General features: G+C 39.2%; 1 protein-coding gene across 1 annotated transcript in view; it reads left to right on the forward strand.

The window, feature by feature from the left end:
- The window catches only part of SLC13A4 (solute carrier family 13 member 4), a 29037-nt gene extending 14836 nt beyond the window's left edge, over nucleotides 1-14201 (forward strand). The window contains exons 7-16 of the mRNA XM_031507957.3: nucleotides 76-153; nucleotides 2006-2196; nucleotides 3326-3445; nucleotides 6224-6325; nucleotides 7406-7507; nucleotides 8564-8661; nucleotides 9783-9913; nucleotides 10261-10422; nucleotides 11922-12059; nucleotides 12750-14201. Of these exons, the coding sequence (XP_031363817.3) occupies nucleotides 76-153; nucleotides 2006-2196; nucleotides 3326-3445; nucleotides 6224-6325; nucleotides 7406-7507; nucleotides 8564-8661; nucleotides 9783-9913; nucleotides 10261-10422; nucleotides 11922-12059; nucleotides 12750-12887 (1260 nt within the window). The 3' untranslated portion in view covers nucleotides 12888-14201. The remainder of the gene's footprint in view (nucleotides 1-75; nucleotides 154-2005; nucleotides 2197-3325; nucleotides 3446-6223; nucleotides 6326-7405; nucleotides 7508-8563; nucleotides 8662-9782; nucleotides 9914-10260; nucleotides 10423-11921; nucleotides 12060-12749) is intronic.
- The last annotated feature ends 248 nt before the right edge of the window (nucleotides 14202-14449 follow it).

Below are 14449 nucleotides of genomic sequence, written 5' to 3' on the forward strand. Positions count from 1 at the left end.
AGCACCACAAATTCTATTCCAAGTGCCCCTAGGAACACAAGAAAGGCTAATCCAAAGGCATTTTCCTCCTTGCAGAGTATGAATGGTGTGCACATGCTAGCCAACTCTATTGGAACAATGAATTCTACGAGCAATGGGCAGCACCTACCTCAGGTAAGGAGATGTTAGACCCTGGGGTGAGGCAAAAGATAGATGTGGATATCACCTGCTCCCTGCTGTTTAATATTTGTTCCTTGAAAGGAATCATTCTCCATTGTCTTAGCACAGCCACAGCTTCGCCCTTTTCCAGTTCTTGCTCCCATTTAGATGCACCCAGCACATGTTGTTCAGAAGACCCTTCCCCAATGGCTGGGACAATTCATTTAGCTTTACATCCAGTAATGTGATCACGAGTTTCCTTTATTATTTGACTGTAATAGCCACTTTGTTTCTGCAAATCCTCCTTGGAAAATAGCCCAACTCAAAAATAAAAACCCCTGGCACACAAAACCTTTCTCAGAATGAAAAAAAAACAGACCATTAATCTGTTCAGCCATTTTGTTAGGTATTCTTAATATCCACTTCCTTTTGGTCTTCTAAAATAGTCCACCTCAAAATCCTCAATTAAATCAATTCACCCAAAATACCCAACCTCAAAATCCTCCATTAAATCAATTCATATTTCTACTTGTCTTGAGTGGATCCAAGAAGAGATTGATGATGACAATTCTGTAGTGTCCTAATGGCATTAATTTATGTCCATGACAGAATAGGCTAAGATCAATATATGAATTTGCATTCACAGTTCAAAAATAAATTAAAATAAAAATTAGTAAATGTAACAAATCTTTCTGAACCACTTGCTGCCTTTTTCCTCATTTTTAAATTACAGGTTGCATGAGAAGTACCTTGAAGTACTGTACATTTTTTCCCAGTACAAGGAACACAGACATTTTCCTGTCACTGAGATGAAAACTTCTTTTGGAGCAAAATTTTCTGGCATCTTTTCCTTCCATATTCCCTTTGCTCAGCCTTTTCCATGTTGTTTTGAGGTCCTTAGCACTCCATCCCTAGAGGCCCTGAGCCAGTTTAAGTGTGAAAAGTTCACCAAGCCTTTGTGTGGTGGCTGCTCCTAAGCCTCAAGGATTATGGAATCCTTCTGCTTAGTGCTGGCACCCTGTCCCTGCAGCCCTCAAAGGCTTTTGGTATACCACTGATATTCCAGTCAGACCTGCAGCTGTCCCAAACCTTAGCCAGAAGTCTGATTACTGCTTGTCCTACATTTTTGTCACAGACCATTTTTAGGTAATTTTGGGCCCTCGGACAAGTTTCCAGAACTGATCCCAGTTAATCTCTGTGAAAAAAACCTGTCCTCTCTTACACAAACCTGTTGCTTGTCTTGGCCCCGTATCTGTAGGGAGCACTGTGCTCCAGGACGGCTTTGATGAATGGAGACAAGAGATCTCTGAAGGCTGCTCTTAGGATATAAGGTTTATTAGGGATGGTGAAAGGTCTTGCTTGGAGCTGCCAGATGCAGCACATGGCAAGGCTTGAGGGGATGGGGGAGGGGAGAGACAAGGGGTAGAGAGGATGCTCCAGGAGAGGGTGGAAGTTCTAAGAGAGCAAGGATTCCAAGAGAGGGGAGTTCCAAGAGAGGGGAAGATCCAAGAGGGCGTCTGGCCCCTTGGAGACCCCTTATCAGGGGGCTTCAAGGTGGGCTGGAACGAGACTTGGGCCAATGGGGTCACAGACACTTGATGTTTCAGGGGAGGGTTACAGGTGTGGGATGAACCATACATTTTGGGGCGTGAGATGGAACAGTCCATTTGACTTTTGGACTTATCTGTAGGTAAGGGTATTGTCCAGCCAGTAGGGGGGATTGTTTTCATCCTGGCTGTACTATTGTGAATCTTCTGCCAGGCAATTATATTTATCCATCCTTTCCAACACGTATCATTCTGGCATTAGAGTGAGCTGGGCTGCTGTTCTGATCATCTGCTTTGCTTGTGAATATGTCCCCTCACAGGCTCAGATCCTGGTCCTGCCCCCTGAGCCCTCAGATCCTGGGCTGAGCAGCAAGTACCGGTACCAGAGCAGGCACGACCACATGGTCTGCAAATGCCTCTCGCTGAGCATCTCCTACGCGGCAACCATCGGGGGGCTGACCACCATCATAGGCACCTCCACCAGCCTCATCTTCCTCGAGCACTTCAACAAGTAAGTGGCACTGGGATTGGTGAGAATCACTGTCATCCCTCTGGGTCATTTCCTGCCTTAAGGAACCCTAGTAAGAACACTCTCTGAAGGAAAGTTTGCTTCTTCCTCTGCTCTAATGTTATTACCAATGGTTAATGTTTGAAATGCATACCTAATGTCTTTCTCTCATGCAAAGTAAAAACTCCTCAGTGTGGTAACATTGAAGTTTCTGCAGCAACTTCTTTTGATTTGATATAGTGATTATCATGAAGGCAGCAGAAAAGTGAACACTAAAGCTATGAATATAGAGCAGAGAAGACAAAGAAATACTTGCAAAAGAAGAAATTTCATAAAAACAGCTGCTCAACATGTAGTGCAAAAAAACCCAAACAACCAACTTAGATATGTGGCCTTATGCATTTTCTTCAGAGAAGATGAGAAACAACTCTCTGATTATCTAAGTATATCATTAGCCCAGGGCTCTCAAAGACATGAATGTTTCAATGTCAGAAACATGAATGCTTTTCAGTCAGGAGATAGTGGCACTTCTCATGCACAGAAACACATCCAAGCTCACATCTGATTCTGACCATCTCCTGCTACCACTACTGCCTTGATATCTCTCATTTCTCTCTCTTAAAGAGAGAAGACTAAGTTCAGAAGTCATGCTTAATGCACAGATTTGGATTTTACAGAATTTTCCAAGATCTTGCATTTATGACAGTTGCATCAAATGCAAACATCCAACATCTTTGTCAGAGCACAGCAGAATGTAGTCTATATTTGTGTGGCCTATGAGAAGACATAGAAAGAGGTTCTGGGTGAAATCATTCTGAAGACTGCCAACCCTAAAAGAAGTTTTAATATAAGTCACAGATAGGGATGGAGTTTCACTTCAGGTATCTCCAAGTGTTTTTGAAGCTGGCCAGACAATCCAGACCATCTGGTGTTAAAGGTTTGGAGAGCTACACAGTTTGTTGATTTCACTCTGCATAGGTAATGGAGCTGTTGCAAATGCAAACTGATGGAATTTTTCTGTCACCCCATGACAGATATATATGCCCATAGATGTGTATGCAACTAGGTCTGCTGGAGGTCCCTGTCCCTTTACTATTCTAACTGTTCATGCATCCTCTTTTTTAATTCACAGCCAGTACCCAAAAGCTGAAGTGGTGAATTTTGGAACCTGGTTTCTGTTCAGTTTCCCCATCTCCCTCATCATGTTGGTGTTGACTTGGTTCTGGCTGCACTGGCTGTTCTTGGGCTGCAAGTGAGTGAAAGTTGTTCAAGATATACAGATTACAAAAGCAGGGCATCTGCAGCTCCTCTCAAAAGTGTTTCTATAAAAAAGTTTTGACTGGCAAATTACAGGATTTAAGGCACAATTTCCTTCTTGTTGCCAAAACAATTGCCAGAGGAAATCTCACTGCTTAGCTGCCCTGCATAGACAGCAGTGTAGAGTATTGCTGCTTGAGATTGAAGTGCAGGTATAGATGATAGAAATGTATACTAAGCACTCAACTGGTTTGGGATTTTTTTTCACTCTTAAGACAATGAGGATTTTGTGGATCAAGTATTTTGTTATAACTACTTTTAGAAAAGCACAGTTTAAAAGATTAATAGAAAAATAACTGCAAGTGAACAAGTCACTTTTCAGGTCTTCTTCCACCTCAATGAAATTAACATAAAATCAATTAAAATTAAAGGTAAATAGACTCTATATATATTTCTCTTTAAAGTGGAAGGGACTCACAGCCTAAGAGACAAATACATTTAATACCAGTCCCTAAGCCCCAAAATAAAAAAAAAGTTTCAGTCTTCTAGTTCATTTGTACCACATATTGTCTTCACAAAGTTAATGGAAACTGCCTAAATGTATGCATTTAGAATGGATTTGTTAATCTGCATTGAATTGTGATGCAGACACATTTACTCTGAATTAAATTTGCCTTAATTTGGTTTAGTTCACTCTTAAAAGTAAACTGAATTGACATCACTATTTCACCCAGGACAATGAATAAATTGATAATGAGTTCTGCTTGCTGTTGACCTTGACTAGGTATGAAGAAGTAATTTAGAGGTGAATGGCTCCATGCCCCTCTCAGTCAGTCTCAGAGTCTTATAATTTCAAATTAAAAGGCTAATATAAATTCCCTCTGCCACTATTTTTTTTAATCTTGAGAAGAAACAGGTCCTAACATGACCCTCAATTAATTTCGTTTGAAAAAAAAATTGAAATTCCACATTGCATCCAAGACTTCATGCTGATTAATGTTGTTCTAAATAATACCAGAGTCTGAAACAGTATTGACTATTTGAGAAGTACTAGTTGATTCCAAGGCTCCTTAATCTCTGACTTCTATTCACTGCACTTCATTAAAGAATATATTATATTGGGAGCTGGGCTTCAATTCTCTGCCTTCACATCCTCCTGAGCCTGGAAACACTTAGAATATGTTGAAACAGCTGCCTAATGCTTGTGCATAAATGTTTAATGAGTTCCCGTAATGTTATTTTCCTAGGCAGCCCTGTGCCATCAATCTGTTATTGCTTGCCTTAGCTGGAACAGCATTTCAGACAGGTCAAGGGTGAAAGAGAATGGACTCACCAAAGGATCATTGCTAGAAAAGAAGAGATAAGGGTAGAAGTTACTACAGAACTGTCCTTTATAAACCACATATCTCTTCTATTTCAGCCTGGAGGGCTCTTCCAGCCTTGTCTCTCCCTGCTGGTAGATTTTACAAAAGTCTAACAGCAAGATTTGCAAGGAAATTTAAAATACCTATAGATGAAGGACAGTGCAAAGTGAGATAAAAAAATGTGTTACATATTTGCCCATGTGAAATGAAAACACTGGTTAAGTCCTTTTGTTGACCAGTCCTTTTTTTTTGCATCTTGAACGATGCAAATTCCTTTGCAAGTCTGGCCTTAAGCAGATACATTGAGAGAAGTCACAGTCCATGGCTTGGCCAGTGCTAGAGCTGGGTGCCTAGTGAGGTACTCAATGGGATATTAAAATAGCAGGAACCATAAAAGCACCTATTATCACCTTAAAGAGCTACAAAAGTTGTGCTGCCATGATACCTGAGTCACTTCTGCTGCCTCTTTTAGACTGGCTTAGATCCTGTTACACCTCTGTGTGACAGAGGGTACAGCTGGTGTGACATCCGTGGCTCAAAGCACAGCTAGGTAACACTTCTGGAAATAAGAAAAGGAGAGGGTTAAAGTGAGCCTGAAAGCATCTTAATTTCAATCAAATGAAGGAAAACTGAATAAACTAAAGGATTCACTTAACATCCATACAAGTGTATAGGAGGATCAATATATCTAGCTAGGAAATATGATAGTTTTCATGTCCCTGGCAGAAGTACAGGCATCTTTCACCTGAACAAAATACCAAGCTGACTCCCCTGGCCTCTGTGGTGCTTTTCTGGCTGTGCCTGATTAATAAATAAGTATTATTATGACAGTATAAGCAGAAGCAGACAGGTCGTGGCAGCTAATGGGATCCCAAGCATAGCTTTCCCTCCTTATGAATCCTGAATATTCAAGGCAAATATGGTCTCAAAAGCCAGACCAGGCCCCAAATATGTTGAATAACCCTGATCCAGGAAAGCATAGTTAGCCCAAGAAAAATTTCTATTGATAGCTGACCTCTGTCACAATCCTTCCACGTGATGACGAACACTAGCCATAGCTTCTGGAGGTTTCTGGCAGCTCTTCGAGGAAGCCTACGCAGAGGGAGCCCAGCCATGGCTCAAGATGGCTCAGTGATACCAATCAGCACTAGTCAGAGCACCCTGGGGACCTTCCAACTATGTCTAGAATAGAATCTTAAAAGAACTTAAAAGAACTGAAACCAGATTAATCAAATATCATGCTCAGTAATTTCCTTTCCCATTGCCATCAGTCCTTGCCTCAGTCACATCTTCTCCCAACAGTCCCTGATACCAGAATTTTCAGTCTATCTCATTGCTGGGGTTTTTATTTTTAATTACCTTCCCCCCTCCCCTTTATGCCCTTGCCTAATTTTATTGTGCTATCTCAGTTTTAAAGAGACTTGTTCTGTGAGCAAGAAGAAGAAGACCAAACGAGAAGAAATGTCAGAGAGAAGAATTCAAGAGGAATACAAGAAACTGGGAAACGTTAGGTAAAAACGTTGGGAGTTTGTCTCTCATTGTCTCCTATTGCCCTCCATGTTGCCTTGGACTCATGTAGCTTATTTTAATGCTCTCAGCTCTTTTTCCTCCCCTCCAGGAAAGAAATAGAACAAAATGAAAAGATGAAAACATGAACTAAAATCAAAGACTTTGTTACAAGCATGCATGTTAACATTTAACTCATTTCTGAGGAAAAAGGAAAAGAAAGAAAAGCATGCAAGTTTATTCCAGGGTTCAAAGGTCACCTGAGTCCAGGTTTGTCTTTGAACCCTAAAGGACCCTTTCTCCTAATTCAGGCACATACCTATTTTAGTGGATATAAGTTCAAAAAAGGGCTATTCCCATGCCATGAGTTTCCCAGCCTTCCCAGTTGCTCATAATATTAATGCATGATGGCAAGAAATGTCTCTTGGAAAAATTATTTGGCAAAATTTTCATTTTCAAAAGGGCTGATATGGCACAGAATTCCTTCTTCACAAAAGGTTTTTGTGCTGTTTAACTGAAATATTGACAGATCAACTGCCTGAATATGATGAACTCTGGAGCTAAACTGTTGCTCAGGCTGTGCCTAAATATGAAATCACTCTTAATTTAAATCTGTGCTAAATTAAAAATCCTCAAGCCACCTCAAGTATCCTCAAGTCACCTTGTGTGCACCATCTGTGCTAATTTACATTGTCATTTGCTCTTAGGCTTTCTACCCTTTTGAAAAATGTGAGAGAACGTGTTTACAGTGGAATGCTAATATGAACTTCACCTTGTTAACACATTTAATCAGATAATAATGCAAATACAAAACAAGCATTTAGAAATATTTTCCTTCAGGTCTTGCCCATGAATGATTGAATTGCAAATGCAGATGGATATTTTTAGCTTATTTCTTACCATGTTTAAATGGTTCTCAGCTGGGAGCCAAATCTAAAATTCTTTAATTCAAACTAATCCTCCTTGCTATTTTTCATATGTTTTTTATCCTATTTTAAAGCCAGTTTCTGCTTTCTTATTTACTTCTTGAGTTTTCAGACAGACCTTGGAATTACTTCCTTGCTTTCTCTGTTTTTTCTTTCTAGCTATCCCGAGATGGTGACTGGATTCTTCTTCATCCTGATGACCTTGCTTTGGTTCACTCGTGAGCCTGGCTTTGTACCAGGATGGTCATCCTTTTTTGAGAAGTGAGTAAAATCCCCCAAACAGCTGCACAGGAGTACAACTTTGCTTCTTCTGACTTTCTACTTTCTACTTTTTTTTCCCCTACTACACCATCAGCCACATTTAATGAAGCAGTGAAAAATAAACTTTTCATTCAAAAATTAGGATTTTTTTCCGTAAATTATATCTGTCTGTGTAGTGAAAAATTTTATTCTTTCTCAGTATTCAAAGTGAGCTAAGTAGAGAAAGTAAATGAAACAATTTCAAATGTGAAAGAGTAAGAGGGTCAGATTCTGAGCTTAAGATATTTTAGTGCATTCATAAAGCAGTTTTCACTAGAATATATTGCAACTATAATTGAAAATAAAATTTTTGACAAAGAGTGTTTTATCAAGAAAATATCCATTCAGTTAAATATTGCTGAGAATGGTGAACTGAAGCAAATAATTTTTCTTTTATTTTAAATAATATTGAAATTACTTACATTAAAGCTTACTGTAACACACTTTGCACATCAAAGAATAAGCTATTTGAATGTAATTTATATTACTACTGTATAAAATTACTTTTATTTTTTCATTCCAGTTTCAACAGAAAAACAATTCCTAATACTGTGATTTTCTGATGAGCACTGGAGTTTGGCACTCCTCAAAATACTTTTACAGAAAGAGTTTTAAACATTTAATTTCAAATCAATCTACAGTTCATTTCTAAAGGATCACTTGGGTTTGGCTTTTCCCCAGAATGTGTTTACTGTTTCTTACACTACAGTAAACACGCTATTTTTTTGTACCTCCAAGTTAATAGATTTGTAAACCAAAAGGGATTATTTTTTTCCAACCAGAATACTAAAAATTGTTGAGCTGTGATTGAAGTTGCCTACCAGAAACAGTTTAATAAATTGGAAAAAAGTCCAATTTGTACCCTTGATATGCAGGCATATTTTTCTAGTGGGCTGTTAGCATGACTTCAGATGTGGGAATACAACTGCACCTGCAGAAATGTGCTTGGAGCTATGTACCTGGTCTGGAAATGTTTCTGTTAATGTGTTTTTATTTTTATTGCTATTTTTTTCTTAGGAAAGGTTACCGGACTGACGCCACTGTCTCTGTATTTCTTGGGTTTCTCCTTTTCCTGATTCCAGCAAAAAAGCCATGTTTTGGGAAAAGGAGAAAAGGTGAGGAGAATGCAGTAAGAAAGAGAACTGGTACATTTTGCAATGTCTAATGATTTTTTTTTTATATGTAAAAAGTTCCAAGAAGATACTTTTGTGTTGGCACGTAAAGGTTCAGTTTCTCCTCTGATACCAGTCCTTCCTACATCAGACCCCTTTTTCCTCTGCTGTAATTCGTATTTTCTCATCCAGAGGATGACAAACAGGTCTTGAATCTGAGACTGCTGCCACTTCTGTGCCAACAGAGTTATTAGACTTCAGGACTGAGGACTGGGCTTTGGGAAAGGTTTAGATGGAGTTCCATATTAAAAAACTATAATACAAAATCAGCTCAAGACTAACCCCAGTAAAAAAATGAGTCATCACTCATACAGTGGAAATCACTGCAATGTCTTAAGATAAATATAAAGGAGGTAATAAAGTGCCAGACAATATTCTAATTTTGTGCAATGCATCTCTTATAGTCCTTTTGATAATGAGATTATTTCATTTGTGTTTGGGTAGCACTCAGTGGTTTAATCAGTTTGCTGCACCAGTTTTTCTGCAGTGCTGTATGAAAGTAGAATTGTCTGCACAGTCTTATGTAAAGATTATAAATTTATAGAAACATATATTTTTATGCTGTTATATCTTGTACAGGTTTTAGGAAAATATGACACTCTCTGACTCCTCCTTTCAGAAAATACTCAGGCACTAAAAAAAACCCCTAATGTCCTCTGATAAAATCTAGGGGCCTAAACACACTTTAATCAAGCATCATGGCCTACTTCATAGCCCTTCTTTGATAATATAATCCCATTGTAACACCATCTCTGGGGTCTACAGATATATGCACATGCATACCCCAACACAGCACACAGTCCCTCAAAAAGCTGTAACATGAGAACACAGGGGTTTACAAATATTTACATCAATGGAGCAGCCAAGGCAAAGTCAGGATGTTTGGAATTAATACGCTGCATTTTGTGAGGCCAGGCTATCAAGAGAAACAGGCTACGCACTGTCTCTTTGCCTCTCTCTCAGGCAGTCCATGCATCTTCAATAAATTTCTACTCTTGTGAAAAATGTGAAGGTCTTTGCAAAAAAGGCAGTATAATACTGGTCACACACCTTATTTGATATAGGAAATGGTGAAAAGTCAGCAGAAATTAAAACACTGGAGCCCATCATTACCTGGAAGGACTTTCAGAAGACCATGCCCTGGGAGATTGTAGTGTTGGTTGGAGGAGGTTATGCCTTAGCAGCTGGATGCAAGGTACTGGTGTAGATTTTTTATTTTATCCTCCTTCCTAAACATATTATCAACCTGCTCTTGTATTCCTTTTTATGCTCCCCAGTTTGTATTTATGATGTGGATACTTACAAGTTTGCACCTAATGTAGTGGGCAGCACTTCCTGCACTCAATGTATGTCTTTCTTGCTATTTATTAAACACTGCAGTAAAATCTAATTTACTGAGCAAAAGGAAATGCAGAAAGCATTTACCTGCACTTTGTTTATTTGCTGGTGGGAGTCTCTGCTGTAAACTGCCACAGAAAGAAGAATCTATTTTACAAACATACCAAGTATTTAGTAATTCTTGTGCTTCTGTCCTTCCTCCAGATCTCTGGCCTCTCTACATGGATTGGACGTCAAATGCTCTCCCTGAGCAGCCTTCCCTCCTGGGCTGTAACTCTGCTGGCTTGCATTCTGGTGTCCATGGTAACAGAATTTGTTAGTAATCCAGCAACCATCACCATCTTTCTGCCTATTTTATGCAGCATGGTGAGTTAAAAGAGTGACATTTTTAGTTTGTTGTTTCCTCACAGGCTTGGGGGAATTTTTCAGGATGTCAGGGTCTTGGCACTCCTGTCCACTTGAAACCCAGCCTCAGTTCCCAAGCTACTGTTCTGTAGTCTTGAAACTAGGAAAAGTAATATAATTGGTCAGCTAAAAGTATATTTTAGCATAATGAAAATTTTAATACCTCTCAAGGTGCACTGAGGAATTCATATGCCAGGTACAAGAAAAGGTGACTATGGAATTAACAAGTTAGGTGAATTTCACATAAAGCTTGAGATGCTTTTGTCAATGTTATTTTAAATGTCTTGTACATTATTTAGTAGTCACCTCCTCCCTGTTTGTGAGAAAAGAGTGGAGTGCCAAATTTTATTTCAGATTTAGAAGTGTTCAAAGTGTTGATCTGGTAAGCATACTTGTCTTTCACCATGGAAAGCAGAGATGTTTGTAAAGGGCAGAAAAAATCAGGATGCTATTGACAAAGGTAGAAGAAAGAGAGAGTAATTAAATTTTATATTGGAATAGCAGTTACAAAAAATTTCCTTTTTTTTCCCCCTTAATGTAATGTGAAACTTTTCTGTCCAAGAATGGAGGTCATGAATCATCTTTCCCTATTATAACTATTTTGTGGGATTGTCCCAAATCATATTATGTGAACAATTCTGAGTTAATATTAAGATGTGGTCAGATCACAATATGTAATTGTCTTTCTGTGGCTTAGGAGTTCAGATTTGCTCCTGCTCCATGCAGAAAGAGATTCTCCTGAAAAATAATTAGAGCAGTAATCTACTTGTAGCAAGAAATGCCATCTTAAGGCAGACTCTCTTTTCAGATTGCAAAAGTAACCTGGAGACACTTCCCTCCCCAAAATGCCTGTAGCCTTGTTTATCCTTCCCTTTCTGTTATTCCTTCCATATAAAACTGGACCAAAGCAATGCAAATGAAAATGGAAAATTTCATCACCACTGAAAACTGAATTCTTTAGCCCTCTGTAAAAAATATTCCATCATCTCTGCCTTCTCACCATGCAAATTTGGATCATGAAGACCTGGTTCTCTCAACCACTATTCAGGAGGACATCACATAATGGTCTCAGCATATTCAGCAACTGGAAGAAGCAGGTTCTTTGTGTTATGTGACTTCTCGTGGATGAAGACTGAAGCAGCAGCCAGTGTTAAGGTCCAGAAGACACAATACAAAATGACACAGAGAACAAGTGGGAGAAAGAGCAAACGTGTTCTATTAGTAGCAAACTCCACCCTCCCTCAGTGTGAAATGCCTCAAGAGAGATCCCTGGAGCATGACCAGCTCAAAATTATGGCATTGCTCTAAAAAAAAAAACTCAACCAACCAAAAAATACTTTCATGCTTAAGTTTAGAAATTAGGCAGGTGAGATTCACAGCAGAGAGGGTCCTTTCATAGTCACTGTCAGCCATGACTTATATTACTTGGGTGAAACACCTCTCTGCTTCTGTTCTTCCAGTCAGAAACCCTGCTTATCAACCCTTTATACACCCTGATCCCTGTCACCATGTGCATTTCATTTGCCGTGATGCTGCCTGTGGGTAACCCTCCAAATGCCATTGTCTTCAGTTATGGGCACTGCCAAATCAAAGATATGGTGAGTCTTGGCACTGGGTTTATCCTCCCATGCTTCATACAACTTCAACACAACTCTCACATCAAGCAGTCAATAACAACAACAACAACAACAACAACAACAATAATAGCATTATTATTATTATTCTAATTCATTGGTGCAATAATAATGACTATATTGCTGCTAATATTAAGTAGTGATGTCTGCACTGCTCTTACATAATTGAGCTGTCAGGTTAAGAACAACTGCAGATCTGCTGTAGGATGCACACATTTCTTATTTGTATTTTTTTTTTATGAATGTAATGGGCTGAAGAGCTTTAGGAGTATACAATCCTTTTTTCACTGACCTACTAAAACAAGCGCAAGAGAGCATAAGAAATTAGATTTATCACCTAGCTCCACAGCAAGTCTTGTATCACTCTGTTATGTGTGGTTTAACTCCCCATTCTGATTATCTGACTGAGAAGTCCAAGTGATAAACTGAGCAGTTCACAATGAACTGCATCAGTCACTAACCTGAATATCATTCCTGAATACTCCAACATACACCCTGACACATATGCTCTCATTTATGCTTTTTTTTCTCTAGAAATCACTATACATATATTATCACACTATATATGACTCAGTATAAATCCTACTACCTTTTTTTTTCTTCCTATGTTAACTGTTTGTGATTTAGTTCCTCTGATGCATTTTGTTTTTGCAGGTGAAAGCTGGCCTGGGTGTAAATCTGATCGGCCTGGCTGTTGTCATGGTGGCCATCAACACGTGGGGAATTAGACTGTTCCAGCTGAACAGCTTTCCAGAATGGGCAACAGTCAGCAACATCACAAGCCAAACATAATTTTAAATGACAAAAAGAGCAAAAGTGCAAGACCAAAGTTAGAACAAAATATTGAACCTACATTTCACATATGAAAGAAAGAAGGCAGCTTGAACCAGGATCCATTGTAAAACCGTGAAGAAAATCCACTGGGAGGTCTTCTGCAACAGCTTTTCAGTTCTGAAAATCAGCGTGAGTTAAAAGGAGAGATTAGCTTTGCTCTGTTGTTACTTTCTCTGGGATACCATAACTCAGAAAAAATCCACTCCTCAAAGTTATTTGCCTATAGATTTTCATGCCTTAGAGTAGTTAGGTAGGATTTGTATGCAGGACTCCAGTGGCAGAAGACAAGTGCACATACACTGGAGTACTCAGCAGCAGCAGATTCAGTCCTACACTGAATGCAGGGTGAGCCTTATTGCCAAATCCAGAGTTTTATAAGCCTACTTCTTTTGAAGGCAAATCATTCGCTTGAGATGACTCATCACTATTTTGCAAAAAACATTTTTCCACCAATGACCTAGACAGAAATCCAGCTACCAACTACCAGTTACAGCATTTCAAAGGGATAATAGAAACCTCCAGAGAGGAAGGAGAAATCTCCTTGGAAGGAGAATATGGGGTTTTTTTCCACACAGCACTAGTATAAATTTCCAATATTGCAGTACTTGCAGTCTCAGCTTTGGAAGGAAGAGTTTCAGGAACAGAAAGTTTTGTTCAAGACCTTCTTCATCATTACTGCAGCAGGAGTTCTTTCAGCAGGGGAAGCTGTGACCAGCAAAACCATACCAGGCCAACACCCCCAGTCACTTTCCTGTCTCTTGCTGCTGTTTAGTTATGCACTTATGATTCCCCTGACTGAGAAAGTCTCATCCCTGATGGCACTCAGTGCTGCTCCATGAGTAAGGGAGAGGGCTGAAGTGGAGTGGTGCTGGTGTATCTCCCCATCCTGTGCATTCACTGGAATCTCACATTCCCTGCTCTCTAGCAGCCCAGAGAGCAGGAACTTCAAATGTAGGAAACTGTGGCATAGAGTAAATAACTACCAAGCCAAAAGGCCAATCTCTTTATCTCTCATCAACAAAGTGAATGCTCTGCTTTCCTCACTGGGTCCCTGTGACACTCATTAATTCCTCTCATGTATTATGTCCAGTTTTTAATAATTTCTTTAATGTCAATACATTTAAGATGTATATTAGAATGATTTAATCTCAAGTAATTACACACACACACTTTAATGAACTTTTATGCTTTCCACTTTTAATCTAGGCTCTCTAGATGTGAATGTATTCTGCAAAAATAAAATGTCAATAAAATAAATTATTCACTACTGCATATTCTGGTGCTCCATGTGCATACAAATTGGATATATTTCACCCATAACCCACCAAACCCATAAAGAACCGGTGTTGAGACAGCAGGAGGTTTTGGTTTACTGCTTGTGTCAAAACAAAGGGATCCCACAGAATCATCTTGGAAATAAACAGATACAACAAAAGGTTGGCAGAGGGGAGAAATATGGGAAAAAACAAAAAGCATGTCTTAGCCCTTGTTCCAAAAGCAGGAAGCTGCATCCTTTAGCA

The sequence above is a fragment of the Lonchura striata genome, chromosome 1A, assembly GCF_050655825.1.
Source record: "Lonchura striata isolate lonStrDom1 chromosome 1A, ASM5065582v1, whole genome shotgun sequence".
Classification (NCBI taxonomy): Eukaryota; Metazoa; Chordata; class Aves; order Passeriformes; family Estrildidae; genus Lonchura; species Lonchura striata.